At 37.9% G+C, this 23,152-nt stretch overlaps 1 protein-coding gene across 1 annotated transcript in view; it reads left to right on the top strand.

Moving 5' to 3' along the window:
• Window positions 1-1,602: 1,602 nt before the first annotated feature.
• Window positions 1,603-23,152, top strand: part of SYDE2 (synapse defective Rho GTPase homolog 2) — a 37,698-nt gene continuing 16,148 nt past the window's right edge. Inside the window, exons 1-4 of the mRNA XM_060142508.1 lie at window positions 1,603-2,329; window positions 12,161-12,856; window positions 18,039-19,141; window positions 23,008-23,134. Coding sequence (XP_059998491.1) covers window positions 1,618-2,329; window positions 12,161-12,856; window positions 18,039-19,141; window positions 23,008-23,134 — 2,638 coding nt within the window. The 5' untranslated portion in view covers window positions 1,603-1,617. The remainder of the gene's footprint in view (window positions 2,330-12,160; window positions 12,857-18,038; window positions 19,142-23,007; window positions 23,135-23,152) is intronic.

Genomic DNA, 23,152 nt, shown 5'->3' on the forward strand with positions numbered 1-23,152 from the left:
CTTATCAACCACAAACAGGTCCACTGCTCTGTGGCAACACAAGGTATTTTACAAATGTTACACAGAACATGGAATTTAATGCTTTTGAGAGAGAGTTGGTATTTCCAAATAACATTGTTTCTCAATTTCAACCCAATTGTTTTTCAACCCAGTTTTAATTAAAACAAAGTGTTAGGTGATGGGGGAGGCTATATTTGCGCCTCCGTTTTACAAGTTTTGGTTTATGCTACAATTAATTTTGTGTTAGCATGCATTAACAGGAAGGAAGGAAGGGAGGGAGGGAGGGAGGAAGGAAGGAAGGAAGGAAGAAAGAAAAATAGACTTTAAAAAGAGACACCAGTGGTGATTTTTTTGGGCAAAAGGGTTCTTCCTAATTGAAAAGGAATCTCTGAAAATTTCCTTTAAATGGGCAGCTCCCTGTACAAATTAAAATGATTCGGAACGTTTCTAGAACACACTTCACTAAGTGAGATACACCTGTACTCATACCTTATCCGTCAAAACAATCTTTGTTTTCTCTCAAGCTAGGACTTGCACTATAGGACACGCCTCGTGCAGTGGTGGCAATGCGGAGGGTGGTGAAGGTGACTGAGTGGCAGCCAGGAGGGCACGTTCCCTTTCTCCGTCTCCCCAACCAGAACTTTGCAGCCTCCAGCGCAGACTCACCTTCCCGCTCCTTCTTTTTCCCGCCTCGACTCTTACTGCAACCCCCCACCCCCCTCGGTACGCTCTCTCTGCATCCCTCGGTCTTCCTTAGCTCTCACCCACCTCCCTTCCCCGCCCTCCGCCTTGCCTCGCCCGACGCCCGCAGAGTAGCAGCCGGCAGCCCGCGCGCCCCGTTGCGGCCCAGGGCTCCGGGGCATGCGCTCTGCGGCGCCGCCGCCCTCCCCCACCCGTCCCGCGGCAGAGTTATGCCAAGAATGTGAGGAGCCCGCGAGGGCCAGTGTCGGTCATGGGGAGCCGCCGCCGCCGCCGCGAGCGCGGCTTCCTCCCGAGCGGGACTCCGAGCTGTCCCCGCACCAGGGGCGAGCCTGGCTGCTGAGGCGGAGGGGGATGACGGACCCTTTGAGGAGGACGCTGTCCAGGCTCCGGGGGAGGCGGGGTCCTCGTGCCGCCGGGGGGCCCGGGCGCTGGGTGGCCACAGCAGCGGCGGCCTCTTCGGCTGCCGAGGGAGATGCCGGGGGTGCTCCGGGCGGGCCCCTACGCGAGCGCGCCGGCGGAACCCGGCCGAGCCTGGAACGACCGCCGCCGTCGCCTCAGGCGTGGGGTCCTGAGGCGCGGGTCCCGGGAGGGCGGCCGGAGAGGTCGGGGGCGCTCGGGCCTCGGCCGCGCGGCGGGAAGGAGGCCGCACCCTCGGGCCGCGGGCTCACTCGCGCCTCTCTGCACGCTCCGCCGGGCTCCGAGGGCAGCGTAGAGGACGAGGAGGACGACGCCGACTACTACGAGAACCTGCCCGGCGGCTCCCAGCCCACGCCGGAGCCTGAGGGGGCGGAGGCGGAGCGGTGGCCCCCGCCTCCCCCGGCCGCTGGCTCCTCCCCAGGGGCGGAGGGCGGCCGTCTGGAGACAGGCAGGCTGCAGACCCAGTTGCGAGAGGCCTATTATCTGCTGATCCAGGCCATGCACGACCTGCCCCCTGACTCGGGCAGGCGGCAGGGCGACCGGGGCAGGGCGGATCGCGGCTGCCCTGCGGGAGCCCGGGCTCCGGGCCAGCCGCCTTCCCCCTGCGGCGCGGCGGCCCGCCGAGCCTGCCCCCGAGACTGCGAGCGGGGAGGCGGCGACTGCCCTTGGCAGCAGGTGTCCCCGCCCCGGTCGCCTCCGAGGGAGTCGGGGGGAGGCCGCCCGCGGACTCCTCGGATGCGGCTGCCCTGCAGCAGAAGCCTCGACAGCCTCCGTGTGGGTGCAAAGCCGCCTCCCTTACAGCGGTGGCGGAGCGACAGCTGGATCAGGTGCGGCGCGCGCGGGGAACCGGACGAGCCCCCGCCACGTGGAGGCGGGATGGACGGCTGGAGCGGAGGCAGCTCCCGGGCCGCGGCGCCCTCCGGCCTCCGGCCTCCCAGCTCCGAGGACCCCCGCCGCTCCTCGGGAAGCCGCAGCAAAGAAGACAGCCAGGAGGGGCTCCCCTTCCTCAAACCGCCCGCGGTGACAGTCAAGAAGCTGCAGAAGTGGATGTACAAAGGACGCCTGCTGTCTCTGGGAATGAAGGGTCGCGCTCGTAGGACACCCCCCGAAGTCACCCGAGCGCAGGCAACGTCTCCAAATCTGGGCGCTTTGAAAATGCGGGAAAGCCAAGTCGTCTCGGTGCCGCCAGACCAAAGGATTACGCTGACAGGTAGGATACCTTGCAATCAAAATGTGTTTACAGACCGGGCTTCTGTCTTAAGAGCGAAGAAGAAGGTATGGTTTTGCAGACTACGGTACGTGTCGGTGCCAAAGTGAGGGTCACGTCAGTGGCAGCCTAATGCCATTTCCAGGTTACCTAGTATAATGCCTTATCTCGGGTTTGTTTGTTTATTTGTTTGTTTTTTTAAGACAGTGGCATGAGGAACTTGGGGTTTTTGTTTTTTCTTCTCTAAGAACCAGTGTACCTAGTTCTAAGCGCAACAGTGAGTAAAGGTTAAGTTCACCACACTTGGCTTTTCAGTCTCGGCTTAAGAGTTGGCCGGCGCTGCCTTGACTTTTATTCTTTGTAGCTCTGGGCTAATCTGTAGACTTTTGTGGAGTTTGTGAATTTGAATTTGATCCAAGTTAGACTTTATGGGCTTCATAAACTGTCATTTTACTCATTACACCTCCCGGTCAGAAGCGTTTGTGTACACAGATACACACAACCAAAACCCAAAACCCAACCAAACCGAGAAAACTATCATGGTAATACTTCTTTTTAGTCAGGTAGGATTTCACGTTTCTTCTCTTCACCTTTCCCTCCCCTCCCCCTCCCCCCTAAAAACATAACAATGTAGGTAATCTTATTATTGTGGAAAATGAAGGGCACTTGGATTTTAATCAGAAGAAAAGTATGTCTTATGTACTTTTTAAGAAAGTGTAGGCAGTTAAAGGAATTTGTAAAAAGTATATTTGTCCTAATAATAGGATTTTACTCCCTATTTTATATGTGTGTGATTTTTAGTTTTCACTGAAGGTTTAAGTTATCCATTCTAGAAATCTCTTATGTTGTAAATAGTAAAAGAATTCTCTTGTGAAAGAAGTACCTTTAAACTGAGCCAAAAACAACATGATCTTTCGGACTACACTTTTAAAGACTTTTAGTGAACATAATGACTTACATATCAGTAATACTTTAAAAAATATTAAATGCTGAAATGTAAAAGTATTCACAGTACTTGGCAGTTTCTCTGTTAAGAATTACAAATCCTACAGGACTAGGTTTGTACACATTAACTTTTTAAACCAATAAACACAAAACGGGGAGAAACAAAGTTCACAAAACTTTTTATTACACAATGAGGACAAATCAAATAATTCACTTCAAGTGTATACAAAATGAGAAGTTCTTTTGAATCTATAAATCTCTAACCCACACCTGTCAATTTCCCTCAAATTTATTCCATTCCACCTGAATAAAAAGATAGTAGAATGTAAATTTTTGTGAAGAGAGGTGTACTTTATGCTAAGTTTATATTAAAATATGCATTTCCAGTAGTAAAGTATTTGTAATCATTTATTACGTTTTAGTGCTAGTATATCTTTACCTCCACTGATTTTGGTTCAGTTAACTCTTTTTAAGACAGTTAATTTTTAGCCATAACAAAAATCTGTATAAAACTTCAGTAAAATATGTATTACCCTTTTGTTGCAAAGGTTAGACATTACTATCTGATGGCTTTTAACACCCTCAGTTGTTGTGTAAACATTGAAGTGTTTTAAAAGTAATAATAACTGTAGTAACTCTTAGGAATGAATTCATTGAATTTTTCATTGAGAAACTAATTAAATGAAACCAATTTTAAAAGAAATTAAATGACACATTAGAATTATTATGTGATGGTATTTTAGATATTTCACAAGAAATCTAAACAAAAGCTTAGATAATCTCTGGTTTTAAAAACTTTCTCAGATGTTATTTCCTTTCAAATCATCAGTTCATCTTTTAGGAAAGATAAAAATAATTTGTGCAATGTTTATATATCTAGTATAGATTTGAAGAGTTAATTTTTTTTAAACTGTTTTTTATGAAGGTTATTTGAACTTATTAAAACCATTCTGAATACTTTGTGGGGTTTTCATATAATCTTTATTACTTCCCTCCCCTCCCCGCTCCATGGAGGTATGACAGCTGTTATTGCACAACAACAGCAAAAGCAAAGAAGGGGTTAAGTAGTTTGCCCAATGTCACTTAAACTAGTATTTGGTTTATGTATACTAGTATATAGATTCAAACTATTATGTGGATTCAAACTCAGGTCTTTATGACTCCAAAACCCCTATTTATATAAGGTCAAAGGGACTCTAAATTTCTTTAGAGGTTTGATCCAGTTAATTCTATTAAATTGCTTGGACTGAGGAGATGGATGGAATTTCAACAAGATTTAGAGGGGTAAGTAACTTCCTCAAAGTTGCAAAGAAGATGGGGGAATCCTAGAATAGGTTTAAAGTCTTTCTTTTAGTCAATTGCTTTATCCATCTTAAACCTTTACCTTTAAATGTTTAGTTCAAATTGTTTACTTGGATTCTACTTTTAATCATGTTTTCTAAAAAGTTAACTGGGCAGTCCCGATGAAGCAGTACATTCTTGGTTGTATAAAGATGTTAAATAGCTCAGAAGGGGACTTCCCTGGTGGCGCAGTGGTTAAGAATCTGCCTGCCAATGTTGGGGACACAGATTCCAGCCCTGGTCCGGGAAGATCTCACATGCTGCGGAGCAACTAAGCCCGTGCGCCACAACTACTGAGCCTGTGCTCTAGAGCCCGCGAGCCACAACTACTGAGCCTGCCTGCCACAGTTACTGAAGCCCACACGCCTAGAGCCTGTGCTCCGCAACAAGAGAAGCCACCGCAGTGAGAAGCCCGTGCACTGCAACGAAGAGTATCCGCCTGCTCGCCACAACTAGAGAAAGCCCGCGCCAACAACGAAGACCCAATGCAGCCAAAAATAAATATAAATAAATAAATAAATGTATTAAAAAAAACAGCTTAGAAGGTTTATATCACATTTTTCTGTACAATATTATTTGTGGCGATGTTTTCTTTCAAAATAGTTATAGTTAGAATTTATAACACAGAATAACTATATAAGGAGCTAGAAATACCTAATCTACTTAGGTGTTTTGGAAATTTTTGAAGCTATATGACAAATGGAAGCCAAAATGATATTCAGTTTTGATTTCTGGCTCCTACTAAGAACCACTAAAACTTTTGATAGTATAATACTGCCAATGATTTGATGCAGTTGGGAATGTAGTGCTCACAGATTGACCAATTTGTTACTAATTGAGATGATTATTTAAGAAATCTAAAGTCATTACACATAGTAAATATTGTAAAGTTTCTTCAAGCCTTAAGGTTACAAAGGAATTTTAATCTATTTGCTGACTATACTTCATTATAACTCTTTATAAATAAGTTTTAATTAGCATATAGTACTCAAAAATAAATCGGAAAGCACTGGGTTGAGCTATTTTGGCCTTTTACTGCTTTAAAAATAATTAGCCTACTTTGACTCTACTCTTCTTGCTCTGTGATCTGTGAAAGAAAAGAAAAATCGGGGCATGTAATATTCTGTTCAAAATCTTTAGACAGTTCTTTAAAGGTAGTATTAAATAGCTGGTGTGATCTTGTGCATTATATCTTAAAGTGAAGTTGACACTGTTAATGCAGATTTCTGTCTATTCCCTTCTCAAGTATTTGTAGCTTCAATTTCTTAACTTTATGAGCTACATTATCTGTATGAATTTTTCCAACAAATTCTTTTATGCATTAGCCCTTTCAAGACTAGTAACTATAGGCAAATACTTTTTGAGTGTCTTCTAGCTCTAAATTCTTCTGTTAGAAATTCTGCCATCGTGGCCCCAGAAGCAAGTGAGTCCATTTTTTTGTTTTTGTTTTTTGTTTTGGGAAGAGTGCCATAAAACATTGGAGTTGCTGGTGGCAGGAAAACATTGAGAGTTACAAATTCAGCAGAAAATAGTGTTGTGTTGATTTTTGAAAGTCCTCCATTTCTAAGTGGTGTTTATGTTTTGAGAATCCTAAGGCTGTTTTCCAGACCTTTGCCACTCAACGTGTGGTTCGCAGTTATAGAGCAGAGCTTTTCAAACTTAATGTGTATATGAATTCTCTGAAAGTCTTGTTAAAATGAAGATTTAATATGTATGGGGGTGGGACCTTGAGATTCTGCATTTTAACGAACTCGCAGTGTAGATCCTGCTGTTTGGTACACACTTTGAGTAGTAGGCTCTAGAATTCTCAGTATCTCAATCACCTATCTTGATACATTTTAAAAAGTTTTGAAAAAGCATTCTACTTTATTCTGATACTTGATACTTAAACTAACCCCTATTAGAGCAAAGCACTTGAGCTCTTTCTGCTTCAGTTTTATGTGTATGAATTTATACTTACTACTTATGTATGACAAGTTTAAGCAGATCCCTCCATGTTAGTCTCATCTTGCACCAACAAAAGTGAGATTTTAGAATCTGCAAGAGAGAATGCCATATAGTGTAATGGCTAATAGAATAGAGATTCTGGGTTTCTGATCAAATCTACCACTTACCAGCCTTATGACCTTGGACAAGTTACTCAGCTCTGCATAGCCTCAGTCCTCAGGTTGCTGTGATGATGAAAAAAGATAATCCATTTGGTACCATGCCTGGCACTTAGCTGTTATCAAGAGAAAGGCAAGCAGGCTTTGTGAAAATATATTAGGATTCTGGATAGAGAGTGAAATGATCTGAAGTTGAGAAGGACTGCTTTAGGGAGCATTGGGAATTGAACTAGAGGACACCACTTTAGGAGCACTTATTTATTCTACTCATCTTTTCTTCTGTGCTTCTTTTCTCTTGTTGCTCCTCATTACTTTCAGGGAACTGAAAAGAGTCTGAAAGTTTCCTTCTCTACTTTCCTGTCCCCAAAGCTAGCACACAGCTTTTTTCTTAAGAGTTTTTATTGCTAGTCACAAGGGAGGAAAAATAAAAGATAGAAAAATACCTTTTTTCTTTTCATTGTACCCCTCTCCTCATTTAGATTTATCTGGGAAAGATAAAGACATACATATAAACACACTCATATGTAAACCTAAGGCTTAAGTTTATTCTAGTAATTTCATTTGGGCTGCCAAGCTTGACTCTATAAGCAGGGCTGCTTTTATTTATTTAAGCTCAAATACATTGTTCATAAGAATGCTTTTATTTAGGATTTTTAAAAGAGAAGTAAGCTAAAACAACAGTTTGTTTTTGCAGTAGAATGTTTTAAATGATGAAAAGATGTTGTAGATACTGTACACTTTCAATGAGGGCTGCAGTACATAATTTCCCAGAAAGTTTGCTGTTGATTTTGATCTGGGGCACTAGTTAAATGTTTAGTAATAGTAACTCATCTAGATTTATTATGAAATACGTAATAGTTGAGAACACAAAATTGGCTTGAGTAGTTCACCACTATGTAAATATTTTTCTGAGTGAAAAACTTTTAATTGCTACTTCCGCATTCTCTTACAGATTTTCAAGGAAAATGACTTTAATTAGAGTCTGATAGTTATACCATAACGTGTATAGTTGCAAGAGAATAAAGACTTTTTTGCCTTGCAACTTTGCACACTTATTTTTATATCTTTTTTACTTTTGTCTTCTTTCAACATATAAATATATAAATGTCAAAATATATATATACACACACACATATATATAAAATTTGAAGCTAAAGGTAACTTTTACATTTATGCCAGTAAGGTTTAACATTAATTTTAGCATAAATGGGGAGTGAAGAGAAGATGGTAAATAGTTTTCCATTTCTGTGTAACTTATATTCATATGCATCCATTTAATTAACTGAGATAAAAATGAAATGCTTTAAGTTATATATAAATAATTGCCCAAGTAAAATTTTCTACCTTGAATAATGTGTCGCTTATATTCAGTTTTAATAACGGGATAAATTTGGTTTTTATCAGAACGTATAATAATGTACCTCTTTATCTCTAAATTTAAACTTCAGCATTATGTGTTTTTAAATATTCAGCAATAGCAAGCAGACTGTTTCATCTCAAGTTTATGTAGTTTGTAGTTTCATGAAAAATAGTTGTGTCTCACGATGTAATTATTCCTTTTAATATTACATATTCATTACATATCAATAGATGTATCGGTTTAAATATGGGATACTGGTAGCTTTATTTTTCTCATTGTAGTTCCTTGGAATATAGTACAAGTAGAAGCATGTTTATTTCATTTACAATGTACATCAAAAAACTCAGAAAGGGGCTTCCCTGGTGGCTCAGTGGTTGAGAGTCCGCCTGCCGATGCAGGGGACACGGGTTCGTGCCCTGCGCTGGGAAGATCCCACATGTCGCGGAGTGGCTGGGCCCGTGAGCCATGGCCGCTGAGCCTGCGCGTCCGGAGCCTGTGCTCCGCGGCGCGAGAGAGGCCCGCGTACCGCAAAAAAAAAAAAAAAATTATAGTAGGTCCTTTTTTTTTTTTTTGCTGTGTGCGGGCCTCTTACTGTTGTGGCCTCTCCCGTTGCGGAGTACAGGCTCTGGACGCGCAGGCTCAGTGGCCATGGCTCACTGGCTCACGGGCCCAGCCGCAACGGGGCACGAACCCGTGTCCCCTGCATCGGCAGGTGGACTCTCAACTATTGCGCCACTAGGGAAGCCTGTAGGTCCTTTTTTTTTTTTAAAAAAAAAAGATCTATAATCAGTTTATTTTTTTGTTGTTGTTGTAGAAGTAAAGTTGATTTACAATGTTATGTTAGTTTCAGGTATACAGCACAGAGATTCAGTTATATATATATATATATATATATATATATATTCTTTTTTCAGATTCTTTTCCCTTATAGTTTATTACAAAATATTAAGTATAGTGCCCTGTGTTATACCGTAGGTCCTTGTTTGCCTATTTTATACATAGTCATGGATGTCTGTTAATTGCAAACTCCTAATTTATTCCCCCCCCTTTCCCCTTTGGTAATCGTAAGTTTGTTTTCTATGTCTGTGAGTCTGTTTCTGTTTTGGAAATAAGTTCATTTGTATCTTTTTTTAGATTCCACATAAAAGTGATATCGTATGATATTTGTCTTTGTCAGACTTACTTCACTTAGTATAATAATCTAGTCTATAGTCCATCCATGTTGCTGCAAATGACATTATTTCATTCTTTTTATGGCTAAGTAATATTCCATTGTGTATATATATATATATATATATATGTATATATATATACACACACACACAGACACACACACCACATCTTCTTTATCCATTCATCTGTCAGTGGACACTTAGGTTGCTTCCATATCTTGGCTATTGTAAATAGTGCTGCTATGAACATTGGGGTGCAGGTGTCTTTTTGAATTAGAGGTTTTGCCTTTTCTGGATATATGTCCAGGACAGTTCTTAATTTTAAGTGTAAAGAAGACAGAACCATAGAAAGACTCTTGAATCTTCAGGTTTCATTAGTTAAATTAAATCAAATCAAGATATTTATTGACTATTTGTTACATGTTTGCATGTTAAATCCTGGAGAGTGGAGGTGGGTATCCTTTAGTTAGTAGCCCAGGTGTACTACAAACTTTGGAGTCAGAAGAGTTTGTTTTGAGTGCTGCCTCTTCCATTTACCAACAGGTGATCTCAGGCAAGTTACTTGACTTTTCTGAGTAGTTTTCTAAGTATTTCAAACATTATTTTACTTAATCCCAGGAGCCACCCTATAAAGTTAACTTGGTGGATATTATCATAATGCTCAAGAGGGACACCTACTTCCCTACTTTTAGTGGGTAGCATGGTGTAGGGGAGACAGGTGAGAGCAAGGATTTTAAGGTTAGACAGGCTTAAATTTGAATTCTATGGCTAGCACCTTGGCCATATTCCACATATGTTTGAGGCTCATGGAAATAATCCTACCTGTCTCAGAATTGTTGTGGAGGTTAAAGGAGGTTAAGGGCTTTCTTACTGCTTTATCTCTTGTTCCTGCTGCATAATAGGCGCTCAATAAATATTTCTTGAGTAAATAAATATCTGGCATAGTAGACATTCATGAGAGGGTCCTTCCCTTCTGATTCTTAGTCTGTTCCTCTATTCCTGCCTCTGGAACTATTGAACTTGAAACCCAGTTTGTGTTTAAGGTTTTGTTTTGTTTTTAAATTAATCTGCTTGATTAGGTATTTAGGGTTATAAAAAGGACAAATTTTCTTTTTTTTCTTTCTTTTTTTTTTTTTTTTTTGCGGTACGCGGACCTCTCACTGTTGTGGCCTCTCCCGCTGCGGAGCACAGGCTCTGGACGCGCAGGCTCAGCGGCCATGGTTCACGGGCCCAGCCGCTCCGCGGCACGTGGGATCCTCCCGGACCAGGGCACGAACCCGTGTCTCCTGCGTCGGCAGGTGGACTCTCAACCACTGCACCACCAGGGAAGCCCCCAAACTTACATTTTTAAATGATTTTTTTTTTCAGTAGAAGGGAGATTCCTGAAAACCTTTAGTATGCATGAACCTAATTTTTTGGTTGTTATTAAGCTCCTCAGAGTTTAATGTGTTTTTATCACTCTCTGTTACTGGACTATTATATTTTACTTGCTGTAATACTAAAATGAATCAACCAAATACACACTCAAAGTAGCATAGACCATAAATTACAAACCTGACATGATCTTAAATTAGAAATGTGGTTTTGTTTTAATTATCTATGTGTAGTGAGTTAGTTTATGATATATATTTATTTAGCTTATTGACTGTCATTGAAGCCGGGAAGCCGGCTTTATGTAACTCTTTGGAAGTGCAAAAAATTTTCCCCTTTATATGGAATTAATGTTACATATACATTTTTAGAGTCTTATCACATTATATTAATACATACACATATCTAAGTATTTGACGTCCTCCATTGGGCTATGAATTCCTTAAGAGCAGGGGCTATTTTGTTCATTCTTGTATTCTTGCTGCTCAAGTTTGTGCCTGTCAATAATATAGCTGTGTTGTGCTTGTTGTGAGACAGGATACCTGGTCCTAATCAAGGGCCTCCTTAGGGACTTTTATTTTTAATTTTGCCCTAGATATTTAGAACTTAAACTCTGCATAAGTTGCTACTGCACTATATGGTTAGGAAACAGATGTTATTTTGAAATTTTAATAATCAGTAAGACATTCAGTAATAAGTAAGGCACAATTGTTTTGAAAGATTTATTCAAAGTTAATCTTTGTATGAAAAGGTAGTAATCTTACTTGTGTTTTCCAAAGTCCTTGTAGCAGTGAGTTTAAAATTACTCAAATATTAATTAAAGGCATACTGTGTATAAAGCATTCTATACAAGCTTTTTATAAAGCATGTTTTGCTTGGGGTAAAGCTTTTTTAGCCTTATGATATTTATATAGGCAGTCTCAGAGTTTGTTTATCCTTTTTCTTAGAATTCTTATGATACCTAGACTAGCAGTCTGATATCTAAATAATAGAAATCATGTTTAGGTGGAAAATCCAAAATTTGTCTTGTTCAATTTTTGTCTCTGAATGTGATTAATATTACTTTTCTTTCTTTTTATCTTTTTAAAAATAGTATATATATTTTAAAAATAATTTTATTTATTTTTATTTTTGGCTGCATTGGGTCTTCGTTGCTGCACGCGGGCTTTCTCTAGTTGCGGTGAGGGGGACTACCCTGCGTTGCGGTGTGGGAGCTTTTCATTGTCATGGCTTCTCTTGTTGCAGAGCACGGGCTCTAGGTGCGTGGGCTTCAATAGATGTGGCACGCGGGCTCAGTAGTTGTGGTTCGTGGGCTCTAGAGCGCAGGCTCAGGTGGTGCACGGGCTTAGTTGCTCCATGGCATGTGGGATCTTCCCGGACCAGGGCTCAAACCTGCATCCCCTGCATTAGCAGGTGGACCCTTAACCACTGCGCCACCAGGGAAGCCCCTAAAAATAGTATTTTAATAACTGGTCTTAAGTGACATGCCTTTCTTGGTATGCCAGGCATTATATTCTGCCCTCTTTTTTCTTTGAAACAGACTTATTTGAAAATGTCTATGAGTCTTCAATGAAGAGAAGAGAACTTGAAGATCTGAAGGATAATATTGGCTTCAGGGGTCATAAGCCACTTAATAGCATCACTGTGTCAAAGAAACGCAATTGGCTATATCAGAGTACTCTGAGATCTTTTAATTTGGAAGACGAAAATAAGAAATGCCAAGATATAAGTCATTTATCCATCTCACCCGTTTCTCTACCTAAACTGCAGCTGTCACGACCTTTCCTCAAATCATCTGAAGAATATTGTACGTATATGGTGTGTACTGCTACAAATTCTTCATTATCAAGAGACTGTTCGTTAGACTTTAATGAGGAAAATGATGCAGATGATGAAGGAGAAATATGGTACAACCCCATTCCTGAGGATGATGACTTTGGTATTTCAAATGCCTTGAGTTTTGGGGAGGCAGACTCTGCTGTTCTGAAGTTTCCTGATGTCGGTTTGAGAGTATTATCTGGTAGTGACCTAATGAAAGAAGAGCAGCACACTGAAGACTTGCTGTGCTCTTCTGAACACACAGGCGATGTTCAGACCACACAGTCAAATGAAATAAATCCTATAGATTCCATCTATTCCACAGAGTTTGTGGAGCAGTACGAGCAAAGGCATGGACACAAGACACAAGAAGGTATAATAGTAGAGGAGAGTCCCACGTTGAAATCTCCTTTTGCAGGTAAAGATGATCATATATCTGCCTTTTCTTCTTCCATTTTTCAATTCTTTGGCAGTATCTAAAACTAAATATAGATGTCTATTGTAGCTATGTACTTTTCCTTACAAAGTGAGTATATTTTCATGAAAATAAAACTGAAAAAGGTTTATAAACATTTTTATATACATGGTGGTTTAATTATTCCTATTACAGACTTGGTTTTGTAAGGGTTGAAGGAGCTGGGGTAGTCCTACACCAACTTTTAGTGTGTATGGTGTGGTTTTAGTATGTCTATCCTTTGAGGCAGTAATTACTTTTCTCTTAGTTGAAAGAATGGAGTCACAGGGACTGGAAGAGATATATTCTTCATGTATGTCTTGTTTTGCTTCATTCATTTATTTATTCATTCATTCATTCACACCTGGTCTGGCCACAAATGAAAAATTGTATATTCAGTATACTAGCAGTCATTAGTTTTCACTTTTGTGCCTACATTTCCTCAGAAATAAAGGAAAGGAAGAAGAGAAAAAGAAAGGAGAGGTAGAAGTAAAGATCTTGCAAATAGGTGCTACAATAGATATGGAACACAGAAAGGAAATAATTGAAGTTTGATATGTATTAGTTTGAACCATATGAAACTGCCAATATTTAAGTTTTTGGTCTGAAAACAAAAACAAAAACAAAAACCTGGCAATTCATATAGTTCAACCTAATGGTGTTATTTTTCCTTGATTGCCTTGATTTCTGGTGTGCTTCTTTTTAAATTTAGTCCCAGACACACTACCCAAGAAAACACTACCTAAGCACTTTTAGTTGCAGTTATTAAATGTTGAATAGAAAGCAGTTCTATATAATGAGTCATTTTAATTTATAAAATTTCAAATGATACAGAGTAGTCAAAGATGTGGGGTATAGAAGATGATGTTAGTACTTGTCCATATCCCTTGGGTTTTATTACTTATTTAAATGGAGGCGGCCTACTTCCAAAAATCAGTATCTGCATCTCTACTTGAGGACTCCTTCCAAAGTGTTAGAGAGTCTCCTGCAGGACATCCTGGGAGTGCCCCTCAACAAGTGACTGACAGGAGTTGGTATAGGCCTACCCCAGCTCCCTCCACACTTGGGTGGGATAATTGTATATTGTTTCCCAGAGTTTTCTCATGAAGTTAAGCTCCAGGTGCCCATAGTGGTAGCAGGCTTGATAATTCACCTTGAATTTTCTCCTGAATTTTCTCACTTTCTTGCTGATCTTTTTGTACTTTACAAGTAATCTACTTGCATTTGGATCCTTTTCTCAGGGGTATGAGGAGAAGGAGTAAATATTATATTGATAAGAAAAAAAGTGAGTTAAAAAACAGTGTGAACTGTATGATGTCAGTTTTGAAAGAAACAATGAAAAGCTGTCCTGGAACTGTTAATGCTTGACCCATCCTTACCCCCTGTGTTGGGATTAAAATTGTGTGTGTGCATTTCTAATTGTAGTCTGATTTCCCAGAGCAAATGTGTGTTTCTTTTGTAATATGGATGGGAAGAGGAATAAATAGTCTATAAAATAATAGTTTGGAACAGAGGTTGTGATCAGGATGGAGTGATGAGGAAGGCTTGCAGGAGTAGGGCAGACAGATAGTGATGGGTCTGGAATGGTGCAGAAAAGGCAAGAGGGCATAAGTATAAGAGCAACATTAGAGAGCCAGTGTCTGTAAAGTGATATACACTTTAAGTACTGTCTTTAAACTTTATTATTTTATGTTTGTGGCAAATTGTGAATCTGTAAAGACTGACAGACATTACCAAAAAAACAAAAAAACCACCCAAATTTGAAAGTACAGTAGGGCTGCCAATTATGTCTCCTTTCTTACTGTTATTCTTCTCTTAAGTATATTATTACAACAAGCACGTTCCTAAGTTGACCAAAGGAAGTATTTGGACAGTTCGTTTATATGTCATCTTTTTGCTTTAGTTTGATCAGAAAGGTCATTTACCTAAAGTGGTATGTTTTCTTTAGCAACATTGGCAGAAATCTGTTGAGAAATAGGCAAAGAGAATGGTTGAATTTCAAAATAATTTTTTGTTTAAGAAATAGGAAAGTTTAAGTATTTTTAATATGAATGACAATTTTATGATCATCCTAACACAATTGTGACTTGTTTTTTCCCTTTTAACTTCTGGTTGTTTATGTATCTTCTACCTAGTTGCTGACATAGTGGACTATTTTTGGTTTTTGCTAATTTCACTTGCTATCTATATTTTGTGTTGTTACATGTAGATTAATCTTATGATTGTTTCCCTATTTTTAAAGTATTTAATTGAGTTGATGTGCCCTAATCTGTTTGACTGGTTCCTTAATGTTGGGTGTTAATAGACTCCACTACTGTTGCAGTGATCTTTATCATGATCTATTTTGCTTCATTAGGATCCATTACTAGTATCTTTACTTGGTCTTTTTAGCTGGTAACTAAAAAGGTTATAGGTAATTTATAGGTAATTTCTATATTGTATTTCCTGAAAGGTTCACCAATTTATAGACAATTAACAATTGGTTAATTCATTTATTCAATAAACACTGAGTTTCTGGTATGTGCCAGTTTCGATTGATTCAAGCCTGGTTCATGAATTTATATTTAAAGATTTTCATTTTATGTTTTCCCCTTATAAGCTGTAGCTAATCTGTGATTTGGTTAGTATAATTTTGGTTTAATTTTAAGTGATTGTTCAAATTGGTCATATTTCAGCTCTTGGATTTTATAAAAACAAAGCATTTAAAAAAATAAATTCAGTCTTGTCTGCAGGAGAAATTGCTAACAAATACAGTATTTCATTTTAATAATTAGGTAAGGACTTCAGTAGGAGATATTTAATGCATAATATGTAAAAAAGTCAGTATGTTAGATTAACTCTTTATTGATTTAATAAAACCTAGAGCAATTTCATATACTGAGTAGCTTTTTTAGGCCATGACAAAATAGATTGTAGACTACAGTAGGACTCTGGCTACTATAGAATGTTTTAGACCAGGAAACCAGTAGAATTGTACTACAATTTACAGTACAAGGGAACGCTTTGTCTAGTTTATCAAACACTCCATTTCTTATTAGCTGCTTACCAGAAAAGCCCAGCAGGCATACTTAAAATCGTCCTTTCTCTACAAAGAAACTACTTTGTCAATAGGACACATTGAAGGGTGGAGGGAGAATACTATATTAATACTTTAAAGAAAGGTCATTTAATCTACTGATTTTTGAAATGAATAAACACTTTTTTCTCATTTTAGTTGTCAAATGTAGTATTACATAGAGTAACCTCTGATATTAGGGTCATTAAGGATCTTTATAAGGAATTATTAAAGTATGAACAATTAATTTAAATTTTAAATAATTGGGGTAATACCAACAGAGTTTTAGAAGTGATTTTCCCTTTGTTCTATTAATTTGAAAATTTACTAGGAACAGGTTCAGATTTTTAAATGAAATTGATTAGTCTTTACATTCTTTTTTTTTGGGGGGGGATTGAAAGTTTAAGGTTAAATGGAATATTTTAACTTCTTAATAATAGTTGAGAAAAGGTATCTGAAAATCAGTTTGATGTAAATGTATGGACAGAAAATTGTTTAAAAGGATGGAGAGACTGAAAGCGTAGTACTTTAGAGCATAGATTCTGAAAGCCTGTGTTTAGGTTTGAGTCCTGATTCTTCCACTTACCAGCTTTGTGATCTTAGACAAATTAGCTCATGCATGAGGTTCCTTACCTGGAGAATGGGGTGGTAATGGTATCTTAACTCTTAAGGTTATTATGAGAGTTAAATGAGGGTCTGCTCATACTAATTATTAAATTAATTTTTCACACTTTGTCTAGCTCAGTAAATGTTGGCTGGTATTAATTTTAATAATAACTAAATATTAATAATTTAATAATAACAATAGAAACTACTTTTAATATTATTTTCACCACAATATTTACCATGATTAATCTCCTGGTAGTGTGGTTTTACAGTGGTTAATCTCTTGGCAATGTGGGCTATTATTTACTTTATTTGTACTTTTTTGAATTTTTAAAAAACGTTTTATTGTAAACCTGAGTAATTTTGACATTTAGGAAAAAATAAAACTATTTTTGTGTGGAGAAGAATTCGAAAGAATTTTAACACTTTACTCTTTATGAAAATTGAAAATTATAAGAAAACATACTTTATCTCTGTACTGTCATTTAATATATTAAAATAGCAAAGAAACGCCCTAGTTTAGCTTTTGAAGTTCTACGGAATTATTGCATAAAGATAATACAAGAAAGAAAATGTCTATACATTTAAAAAATTATTCAGGTAGGTTTATGATATTCATTATTCAGTTATTCTTGATTAACTAGAGTTCATTCTATATAATCTTTGGTGATATGTTCTAATACAATTTTTTTTTGCGGTACGTGGGCCTCTCGCTGCTGTGGCCTCTCCCGTTGCGGAGCACAGGCTCTGGACGCGCAGGCTCAGCGGCCATGGCTCATGGGCCCAGCCGCTCCGCGGCATGTTGTATCTTCGCGGACCGGGGCACGAACCCGTGTTCCCTGCATCGGCAGGCGGACTCTCAACCACTGTGCCACCAGGGAAGCCCGTTCTAATAGAATTTTAGAGCCAATTAAGTTGGCTCTTAGTTGTCAAAATTATACACTTGTTTGGTTTTTAACTTTTTTTTTTAACCAGCAATGCTATGTGATGAAATTTAGTTTTTAGACTATTGTAAATATAGAGGAATCATTCTTATATTAGGTAAAATTTATAAATAAACGTATTAAAATGGGAAACATGTTGAAATTAATGTTTTAATATGTTAAAATGAACATATTAAAATAGGAAGCTTTCCTAGTTTTTTCTGATATTCACTGTTTACAGTTATAAACACATGCTCACTGAAGTATATTGCAGTGGGAAAGATTTAAAAGGAACCTATATTACCTTTCCTCCAAAGCGTCAGAATAGAAGGGCAGATGGAGAGGGAGATATTTCTTTCCACCGGAAGCCATTTGTAGATCTTGATATTCAGCTTGAACATGGTAATGGAGATTCATCTAAACTTTTGACTAAATCTCACCCTTAAGATGAGACAGGGAAGAATTTGTGTCCATGTGAGAGCTTGTTAAGTTGGTGTTTTATAAAGTAAAAATAAAAGTAGGAATCAAAACATTTCACCTTATAATGTCTTTTATTTTCAAGGTCCTGGGATAGTAGCTGCTACAAATAAGCCTGATTTGGGAATTGCAGGACCATCTTCTCCAAGCCCTAGCCCTGTGAAAAAAGGCAGTTCAATTCATTGGTCTTTCCCAGATAAAATAAAATCTCCACGAACTGTGAGGAAACTTTCCATGAGAATGAAAAGGTTGCCAGAATTTAGCCGGAAACTAAGTGTTAAAGGAAACTTGAATTATGGAAACAGTCCGGATAATACTCCTTCCTTGTCTAAATGTAACTGGCAAGAAATTCATCATGCTGTTATTCTACCTTCTGGGAACACAACCACAGCTGCTAAGAGGAATGTTATAAGCCGGTACCATCTTGATACTAGTGTGTCTTCTCAGCACAGCTACCAGAAGAAAACCTCTGTGAGTTCTAAGTATTCCTGCAAAAGTGGTTACCTCAGTGATGGAGATTCTCCTGAACTTATAGCTAAATCTAGCAAACATGGATGTGAAAACAAATTTGCAAAAGGAAAAGAAATAATTCCAAATAGTTGTAGCAAGAATGAAATAGACATTGATGCTTTTAGACATTATAGCTTTTCTGATCAACCTAAATGTTCTCAGTACATATCTGGGCTCATGAGTGTGCATTTCTATGGTGCTGAGGATTTAAAACCACCTCGGATAGATTCAAAAGATGTCTTTTGTGCAATTCAGGTAGATTCAGTAAACAAAGCCAGAACAGCTTTGCTCACATGTCGGACAACGTTTTTAGACATGGATCACACTTTCAACATAGAAATTGAAAATGCACAGCATTTGAAATTAGTAGTATTCAGTTGGGAACCCACTCCAAGAAAAAATCGAGTGTGTTGTCATGGAACTGTTGTTCTTCCCACCTTATTCAGAGTGACAAAGACACATCAGTTGGCTGTCAAACTTGAACCTAGAGGTCTTATTTATGTGAAAGTGACTCTTTTGGAACAGTGGGAGAATTCACTTCATGGACTAGATATAAATCGAGAACCAGTAATATTTGGTGTTGATATTCGAAAAGTTGTAGAGAAAGAAAATATAGGCTTGATGGTACCACTCCTGATTCAGAAATGTATTATGGAAATTGAAAAGAGAGGCTGTCAGGTATTATTTTACTGTGTTTCTCTACTGCCCCCTTATCTGTCTATTTGAGTAATAATTAAATTTATTTATAGTAAGTCTTGGGGGAAGGAGTTCAAGGTAAGTTAAAAAAAATCCAATTTAGACTTTTTCTCATTCTGATTCTTTATTTTTATTCCATTGCTGTTTAGGATGTAATTTATGCCTTAACCTATGTTGTCAGTGATTGAAAGTGTGCTAGATGGTTCCATAATTTATGTTATGATGCAGAGCTGCATGGTCTTATACTTAGAGATGAAGATTGCTTTACAATGGCATTCCTAGGAAAAGCCAGAGCTGATAACATAGGCTAAGCCTAATTCATTTAAGGAATGTTTCTGAATGTTTTGACATTCTTTTGGTAGAGAGTTCGACAGTGAATATTATAACCCTGTTTCACTCCTAAAATTAACTCCCTGCCCTTATTCCCTGTTCTCCCTCAGTTCCACTCTTTGGAAAGCATAAGCTTATCCATGTCTTACCTTTGGGATAGCATGGAGGATAAGGAGAGGTCCTACTAATAAAAGCACATCTCATTCTCTTTTCCTTTTAAAGAAGGTAAAAGCAGTTCATTAGAACAAACAAAAAACCTGGTGTTATTTGTAACAAGATATGTACATGTTAACTAGTTAGTAGACCTTATCTTTATTTTCATTTATACATGTAGACTATGACAATGAGAAACAGTGTATGACTGAGGATATTAATGAGGTATAAGTAATTATTTATACTAATTTTTTGCAATACAAAATAAGCCTAAGCATCATTATGTTCTGAAGTATTTTGCTTTAGTGCTATCAGAATTTATAACATACATTAAAAAATATCGAGGATATATACCACAAAATCTGAAATATGATTTCTTTATAAGAATGTAGACGCAAACTTAAAATAATCTACCTTGAAGTTAACATGGAAATGATAGAAATTGCATAAGTTAGTGGAGTTTTGTATAAAGGTACAAGAGACTTGGATTCTGGTTTCTCATCCATCATTGGCTGTGTGATGTTGGGCAAGTCACTTAATCTCTGTGGGTCTTTTTTGCTTATATTAAATAAAAATAGATGCAGTAGCTTCCTGAAGCTGAGAGGTAGGACATTTGAATTTTTGAAACCTCTTTTCAGATATGTGATTCCATCAAGTCAAGTTTACGTTGTCTGGGTGGAAGTGAGGCCTTCAGTTTCCAATCCAACTTTTGGTCCAGTTACTTTTTTCTTAAGATCCTCTGTTTCCTGTATTTTTTTTTTTTCCACGCAGCATGTAGGGAGGCCAGAGATCAGGCAGACTTTAAAGCTAATTATTTAAACAGAAACTTTTACAATTGTATATTAAAATAAGTAACTCAAATAACGCTGTACTTTTACAGTCTATTTTCTGAAAATATTTTATAAAGAGCAAGTATATAAGACTGTAATAACTGATTTTAAATGCCAAGAAAATATTTTTAGCAATGCTTTTTATTTCTATACTTAAAGTTTAGAAAGTTTTATTTTAATAAAGAATTATTTCCTGTGAAATAAAAAGTAAAAAAAAATTTACAGTTGTATGTTTGGAGCTGCACTTTTCCAACACCTTTTCTTGTTTTGTCTCTTTTGTTTCTCCCTGTTGCACCCCAACACACGCACAGAAAGAGGCTGATTGTGCCTGCAGTTTACAGAGCAGCATACTGCTGAAATTTTGTTTACCTCTCTAGTCAGTAATTATTCTTGTTTTTTTACAATGAACATCAGGTTTTGATAGTCAAACAAAAAATGGTTTGTGATATCTTCGAAATACTTTGAAGGCTACTACCACCTGTCTCCTGCTTCCAATAGGAAAAATTAGTATAGAAATCATCCTCATGGTCCATCCGGTTCAGATTCTGTCCTCAATAGAGGCATCAAGCATGTACTTCAAGTGTTTGATTCAAGAAGTCAGCCTCTGAAGGTAGGGATATATCCTAAAATATCCCTGCCTGACATATCTATATTAGTTCTTCCTTCTTTTATTCACCTTTAAAACTATATTTGTAATTGCAGCTTTTGGGATAACATGTTCCATTAATTTATTACTTGCTATTGAAGTATTGCTTTCTTTAATTTGTTCTAGGTTCATCTCTTTCTCAAGTTTAAGAGGATACATTCTTATGAAATTTTGTGACACTTAAGTGTGCATACACCAGAAGGGCTGTACTCAAGTTAGTTTCTTCTCATGTGGTAGCATTTCCTTTGATCCTGTTTAATATTTTAGTTTCATTGTCTGGATCATCTACCGTTCTACTTTTCTTTCTTGTGATGATGTGAATGTAACATGAATGTGGATAAGAACAGGAAATTTGAATTTTCTTTCCAATACCTTCCTCGATTTCCCATATCATGTTGATTCTTTTGAATGCAGCAGCACCTTGAATTACCTTCTCTTAGAAATAGTTGTAGGTTCTTTACTATCTTTCAATTAATACTAAATGCTTGTCATCACAAGTATTTTGGATAACATTTCCATGTATCCATTACTGACGCTTTCCTATATTGAGACCCACTTTCTGTAGTGTATTCTATCAGTTATTTAAAAACTCAGAAGAGGTTGTCATAAGTAAACCGGGAAATTTCATTTGCATTCTTCCTCTAGATCACTTTTAGCATTTTAAAGTGATTCCTAGTTCAAATCCTTGGGGATTGCACTGTGTGTTTTCACTTTATTTCTGTCTTGAAATAATTTCTTTATCTGTAACTTCTTTCAATTCAAGGTGATTAAACTTCCTAAATAGTCTTTGATGTGGAAGTATAGGTGATAACCGCTTTCCTCAATTTTCTTGAAGGTTTATCCTTTTAAAAAATTCCAATTGCTTAATCAGGCATGTTTTCTCTTTAAGATACCATGTTGATTTCCTCTTAGTGAATTTATACTGAACTAACAGTGTTTAAAAAACAAATCTTTTTAATGTAGGTTGAGGGGAGAGTGAGTGGTGTCTTTGCATCTTATATACATTTTGAACTAGAAGTTTTATTTTACCTTTAATATATTATTTTAATTGAATTTCCTTCATTGCTTTATAATCAATTAATTTGATAAGTTAAAAAATCCTAGATTTATTTTTATTTCTTCCTCAGAAACTTTTTTTTTTTTTAAAGATAACTTTACACAAATAGTATACTGGAACCTTATTTCAAAAATATACTTTTTTCGAGTTTTAAAGAGATTAAGTAACTTGCTCAGATTCACCAAGCAAGGAGTGATAGTGTGGGGCTTTATGAATCCAAAACCCTAGTTTAACTGCTGTGCTGTATTACTTCAGTCTAGAGCAAAACATGTGAAAGGGCAACATCTTGGGGCATGGAGATATTGTTTGAGCATGTAAAACTAAAGGGTAAGGGGCTTCCCTGGTGGCGCAGTGGTTGAGAGTCCGCCTGCCGATGCAGGGGACACTGGTTCGTGCCCCGGTCCTGGAAGATCCCACATGCCGCGGAGCGGCTGGGCCCGTGAGCCATGGCCGCTGGGCCTGCGTGTCCGGAGCCTGTGCTCCACGGCAGGAGAGGCCACAACAGTGAGAGGCCCACGTACCGCAAAAAAAAAAAAAAAAACCTAAAGGGTAAGGATTGTATCTTTGCTTAAGATATGATAGGCAGCATTACAGAAGTCACAGTATATTGTTCAAATTTAAAGGAAAGAATATAATTTTTTATTAAACTATATAACTATAACTATAATCAGTATAGTCGATGGTGAGATTTCAAAAGCTATGTTTGAGATGTTTTTAATTAAATGCCATCAGAACATATTAGATTGCCAAGTTCATGTGATTTATACATACTAAACTATAATATCTTCTCTTTATCCAATTTACCATAACGTGGCCATAATTTTATTTCTAGGTAGTAGGCCTGTACCGATTATGTGGCTCGGCAGCAGTCAAGAAAGAACTTCGAGAGGCTTTTGAGAGGGATAGCAAAGCTGTTGGTCTGTGTGAAAGCCAATACCCAGATATAAATGTAATAACAGGTAATAAATAGATGTTAT

This window comes from Lagenorhynchus albirostris, chromosome 2 (assembly GCF_949774975.1).
Source record: "Lagenorhynchus albirostris chromosome 2, mLagAlb1.1, whole genome shotgun sequence".
Lineage (NCBI taxonomy): Eukaryota > Metazoa > Chordata > Mammalia > Artiodactyla > Delphinidae > Lagenorhynchus > Lagenorhynchus albirostris.